The sequence below is a fragment of the Fulmarus glacialis genome, unplaced genomic scaffold (genome assembly GCF_000690835.1).
Source record: "Fulmarus glacialis isolate BGI_N327 unplaced genomic scaffold, ASM69083v1 scaffold33125, whole genome shotgun sequence".
NCBI lineage: Eukaryota > Metazoa > Chordata > Aves > Procellariiformes > Procellariidae > Fulmarus > Fulmarus glacialis.
The window spans coordinates 6-5,953 of record NW_009212905.1 but is presented as its reverse complement, the minus strand read 5'-3'; the positions used below and the strand labels follow the sequence as shown (position 1 = coordinate 5,953).

The 5,948-nt window shown below is 43.2% G+C and overlaps 1 protein-coding gene across 1 annotated transcript in view; it reads left to right on the top strand.

The window, feature by feature from the left end:
• Positions 1 to 5,662, top strand: part of CPOX (coproporphyrinogen oxidase) — a gene marked incomplete at its 5' end in the record, with an annotated part of 11,426 nt that extends 5,764 nt beyond the window's left edge. The window contains 3 exons of the mRNA XM_009578032.1: positions 1,123 to 1,341; positions 3,084 to 3,188; positions 5,154 to 5,662. Coding sequence (XP_009576327.1) covers positions 1,123 to 1,341; positions 3,084 to 3,188; positions 5,154 to 5,241 — 412 coding nt within the window. The remainder of the gene's footprint in view (positions 1 to 1,122; positions 1,342 to 3,083; positions 3,189 to 5,153) is intronic.
• Positions 5,663 to 5,948: the final 286 nt, after the last annotated feature.

The window sequence follows — 5,948 nt, the reverse complement described above, 5'->3', positions numbered from 1 at the left end:
AGGCTTCCTTTTTGTGTTTGAGTTTGTCCAGGAGCTCCTTGTTCATCCATGCAGGCCTCCTGGTGTTTTTGCCTGACTTCCTCTTTCTTGGGATGCACTGCTCCTGAGCTTGGAGGAGGCGATCCTTAAATATTAACCAGCTTTCTTGGGCCCCTCTTCCCTCCAGGGTACTCTACCAAGCAGATCTCTGAAGAGGCCAAAGTCCACTCTCCAGTAGTCCAGCTGTGTGCCCTCCTCGATGCCCCAAGTATCTTGAACTGCACCACTTCATGGTCACTGCAGCCAAGGCTGCCCTTGAGCTTTGCTTGAACTATAAGCAAGATAGGGTGTGGATACAATGAATCAGCTGATTTATATTAATTGCACACCTACATACTCACAGTAAATACGAAAGAGATTAATTGCCTCCTTGTTGTAGGAGTAAGCTGCACTTACTCCTTCATATACTTGAACATGAGCCATGAAAAGCCACTGCTAGAATGACTCCATCTTCCAAGTTTAACTGTTAAAAAGCCTTTTTCCAAGGAGGGCTGACTCAATTTTGATTTTTCCTTAAGAGACAATGGCTTTCTTATCTTGTCTTTGGTTTATAGATTCTTTTAGTTTTGATGCAGAAAACCAATTCTTTCACTAGAATGGCAAAAAGAATAAAGAAATTATCTTCCAAGTTTATTTTGAGTTCATCTGAAAGCTGTACAAATAATTTGGGATCTATATATAATTCTGGGAATGAAATCTAGAAAGAGCTCTTAAGGTGAAGTTTTGAAATCAGGTGTCCCTTCTCCTCCTAAGTAGAGGACGTGGATTGGATCACTCCACATGGAAGCATTTGCCATGGTGTTTGAGTGTTACGTGTTCAGTGACTGTGCGATGATAGGTAGCTTTGCAGAGACCATTTAATCAGAGCTTTTACTCTAAGTGAATGCAGGAGTGCTTTCCAAATGGTGCTGTACCATTCTGGCTCTCAGCAATCAGTGAAACGGTGCGGCACCCGGCACTGGAGGAACTGACTTTTCATCAATATTTCACTAGTGCCATCCTGTGCCACGTAACTGTTTGGAGTTCTGTTCATTTCTTTGAATATTGTGGACCACATTAATAGTTGTCTGCTACCTCTTCTAGGTGCGATGACTACTTCTATATCAAGCACCGTGGCGAGCGAAGAGGGATTGGAGGCATATTTTTTGACGACGTGGACTCTCCCTCCAAGGAGGAAGTATTCCAGTTCGTGAAGAGTTGTGCCAAAGCTGTTGTGCCTTGTTACATTCCTATTGTGAAAAGGCACTGCCATGACTCCTTTACACCAGAGGAGAAGCTATGGCAGCAGCTTCGGAGAGGACGGTGAGTACTGAAGGAGTAAAAGAATACATGGGAGGTGGATTACGCTGGCGAGAAAAAAAATGAGCTAGTTCTTCTTGGTTGCAGGGTTTATGTCCTGTTGTGGTGTGAGCTAAGTTTGCGTAAGTGCTCTAAAGCTTGCAAGAGAATTTCGACATTTTTGTGTGCAGAACTATTTTTGAAATCCAATGCTAGATTGCTGGGGAGGGTGCAAAGAAGGTACTAGCACACCCTCAGCTGTATCTCCCACTCTCCCATGTTGCAGCACAAGCAACCCATACAAAACGCCATGGTTTCTCTGCAACTCCTTCAAAAACCAAGAGAAGCTGCTGCTTTGTAACAGGCAAAGGGGTGTGTGGTGTCCTGAATCCTGCCTTCTCCTGCAGCCCAGTGATGCGGGATACAGGACTGCCCCGTGACATGAGGAGCATAAGGGTGAGAGAGTCGTGCTTCCTGTTCAGTAATGAAGCTAAACCGCAGAAAGTCATGGAATAATTGTACTCAAGACTACTTTCAGCTTCTTACATACATAATTATTCTATCTGTTCCTGGCATTGAAATGAGGACGCAGTGAACTCTTTGTAAAAGGAATAAAGATACAGAGGGGTTTTGTTTTTCTGGCATGGTCCAAAGTCACTGTAACTTAAAAGACTTGAGGATGCTTACTAACGTGAACAACTGTTAATGCTGCAGAAGCTTAAGTACATTGGTAGGTACAGTTGCACTCCTTTATCTATGTCCTGTGATTGTGTAAGCAGATGGAGAAATGAGAATACATGTGCTTTGTGCAGAACTGGGGAGTCTTTAGTTTCTGCCTCTTCTGCAGAGAAATTTGTGAGAGTGGCATAGAGGAGGCATAAGCATTCAAGTTTAGATCACTGGCCTGCAGCAATTATTCAAATAAGCACATATGCTTAATTTGGTGAGGCTGTTCCTGGGAGTGTTGGCCTTTCAGGATCCTGCTAAGGTTATAAAGGGGAATAGCTTCTTTAGGTTGCAGCCAGGACCAGCTCATGAGGCCTGCTTATTTCCCTGGATCTGTTTGCAGGTTACTGGGCTAGGCTAAGCTCTCCATTTCTGCAAACAGATAAGCACTCCTCCCTTCCTGTACTTCTGTTAAGTACTAATACTTCAGTACTGGTTACTAAGATAACCCCTGCTGAATTGTCACTGCTCTGTTCCTATGCTGGGGGCAGAAAACTGTCTATTCTGGCACTTAGAAGTCCCAGCCAGCACTCTGAAGCTGTCTGACTTCTGCTGCTTTTCAGCTCTCCCCAAGAAACAAAATCTTGTTGTGACCTTGCTGCTTATGTGTCTTTCAGCACGGAGGACTGCACAGTAGAGTTTTTCCTGTGGTCATTTCCAGTTCCTTTAAGGCTCCTCTTATGTCTGACACCAGCACAAAAAGGAGTACTAGCATAACCAAGCTAAATTTGGTGTTGAGCTTGCCAGCAGGGTTGAGGCCTAGGAGAAGTAAGCTAGTATAGCACCATGCAGAATGCTCTCCTTGAATCGTTTGTCTGCTCTCGTCTGTTACTTCCTATGCTTTGTGGAGAAGCAAGGTCACACTTGCATTCCTATGCAGAGGATGCTAGAGGAGAGTTGACCCCAAACCAGGGTTCATTCTGACACCCAACACAGCAGAGAGACAGGCTGTTTTTGTTTGGTGTCTGCTAGGTGAAGGAGGCACAAACAACTTCTGATAATAAACTTGTTTTTCTGTTGCATCTCTTCACTCCCCATAGGTATGTGGAGTTCAACTTAGTTTATGACAGAGGTACAAAGTTTGGCCTCCTGACACCAGGATCAAGAATTGAAAGCATTCTTATGTCTCTGCCACTGACTGCAAGGTAAGGACATAGATACGTGGAGTTGCAGGTAGGCACTGTTCTTATTAAAATACTTTATAGGATTAAATCAAAGCTCTGTCCTGGTGTCCAGTCTCTTTAATAGCGAGTTCATGCTTAATACAAGAACTGGCCGGGTACATGCTGATGCTTCTCTGGTCTGCCACACTCGTGCAGTTGCCAGTAATGATAAAGGTATCTAGAACATAGCCTAGATATTTTCTGACAAAAAAAAAAAATTGGTATTTTTTGTGCTTGGTACCTCTCGATAGATTTCCTCTGCTCGCTCCATGGGTTTTTGTTTAGTAGCTCTTTGAAACCATGTGAGCTTATGGCAGTTCTGACAAGCCTGTGATAAGGAAGTTCCACAGTTCAATTGTGTGTTGTGTGAAAAAGTGCTTCTTTGTTTTCTACTCACACCTGATGACTTCATTTGACTTTTCAGTGAGTAACCTGATTTTTTTCCTGTTCATTTTCTCCATAACGGTTCTTATTTTACAGGCTTCTGGTTTTTTCATTGTCTGTTTTCCAGGCTGACAAGTCCCCCTCTTTTTAGTCTTTGTACAATAGCTGTTCCACACCTTTGATCACATTTCCACTCTTCTCGAGGCTTAAGTTTTCTATGCCCTTTCTGAACTGGGGGTAAGGAATAGACAACATAAGCTACGCATGTGTATCCAAGATGCAGGTGTGCTACTGACTCATACAGTAGCATAATGATGGTTTAGGTCATTATTGCTTTCGTAATCCTAATATGCTGTTTGCTGGTTTTGACTGCTGCTAAGCATTGAGCTGGCTTTTTCATAGAATTGTTACGATGCCAAGATCTTTCCTGGGAAATAAAAGTTAACTCAGTCTCTCAACGTGTATGTAACTTATTTCCTGTGTGCATCACTTCAAATGAATCAACAGTGAATTTCACCTCCCATTTTATTGCTCAGTTGCTTGGCTCGATATTAACTCTTTTCAACTGCCTTTTTAGGTCTTAACCAATCTTGCTTAATCTTGCAATATCAGCAAACTGTCATTTACTATTTATGCCGCTTTTTAGGTTCCTTTTAGATATGCTGAGTAGCACAGACCCTAACGTGAATTTCATAAGACTCCGTTAGTGATCTCCCTCCGCTAGGACAACTGACTTTTGCCTGCTACCCCTTAACCATGAAGGCAGTCCTGGTCATACTATACATCTTCATCCCACTGCCAATACCAGATGTGTCCCTCACCTGGTGGTATAGCATGGTCCTACCTTTTGATTTCATTGCTGGGATGATCTGGTTTTGCTTGTTTTCGTCAACATAAATAGCTCACTTAAGAGCATGAACGGGTCCTTCCTGGGAGAAAAAAATGCAAAAAGGTTGTACCCATCCCTTTGTGACTGCTGACACTTTTCTTCCTCTGTCATGCCTCTTAATTGCCTTTTCAATAGAAGGAGGTATGTCATCAATTTTGTTTTTAAAACCAAGATTCAGCAAGGACTTGTAGTGCTTCCAGTCCAGCTTCTGGAAAAATTAGGCCTGGGCGGCTGAAAATACTGCGTCAGGATCAAATGATAAAATTTGAAGCTAGCAATTTCCCTTAGGACTCATGTCCTCGCTCTTTTTTGTCTGGGTTCTTTTTTGGCTCATCTTCCTCGTGACACTAGTGTGTCACAAAAGACTGCTAAAAGATCTTTGCAAATAAACCTGCATGGATTGTGGGGTAGGGGGTATTGTTCTTTGTTCTTCCAGGCTTTCCAGAAGTTGGGGAAAAGATCAAGCTAACATTTCTCCTATCTCTTCCAGTGTTATTATTTGTTTTCACTGAACTTAATGATTTGTAGCCATATCTGCCTACTTGACGCGCGAGTATCAACTGTGTATGTAGCTTTGCATCCTCAGAAAAGACAAGTCAGGTCCAAACACAGCTTGGTGCGGGAGAGGTGGCAGCCAGCTGGGCAGTCTGACTGAGTTTCCCCTCTCCCTGCAGGTGGGAGTACATGCACACCCCTCCAGAGAGCTCGAAAGAAGCAGAAATCCTGGAGGTTCTGCGCAATCCCAAAGACTGGGTGCACTGACACGGATCGTGAACAAGATGGATTGCTTACACTGAGCCATTATGAAAGAACAGGAGCGCCTGCAAACCAGCTCATTCAAACTGCTGTGGCATTTCAGTATAGCTATTTATACTCTTACCTGGTGCCTTAATAATGCTGTAGACTTGTTACAACTTGCAAATATGTGAACTCATTCTTTATGATTGATCAGCTAATGTTATCACTCCCTGTTGATGTTGCCTTGTGAAGGACTGGCAGTACCTTCACAGGACTACTGTGCATGCTTAAGAACTTCCTCAGCTCATTTGTTTGACAGCAAAATGGTAAACTACTGTGAAGTGTTCTCCCACTGGAATGAAAGCATTATCTATGCCTAAACGGCACTGCTTACTCCTAGAAAATGTTGGGATGTTTTAGAATATTTTTTTTTAAAGAATAAAGGGAATATTTGATACGATTTTAAACCTTAAAGTCTGCTTTCAGGAAGTTATGAAAAAGGTGGTACTTAACTATGTAGTTTTTAAGGCCATCTACATGGACTTAGAGAAAGCATCTTAGAACGTGCTGCGGTAGCATGACTTGACTGATCAGCAGCTGGGAGATTCTGGGTTGGGGTCCCAGTCTTGCCTGATGAGAGGGGAAGGCTGCCTGTCCATTTTGAGGAGAAAATCTTTCAGCACTGCGCATCTCAGCTGCGATCAAGACAGGATAGCAACCTGCCTCGGGCC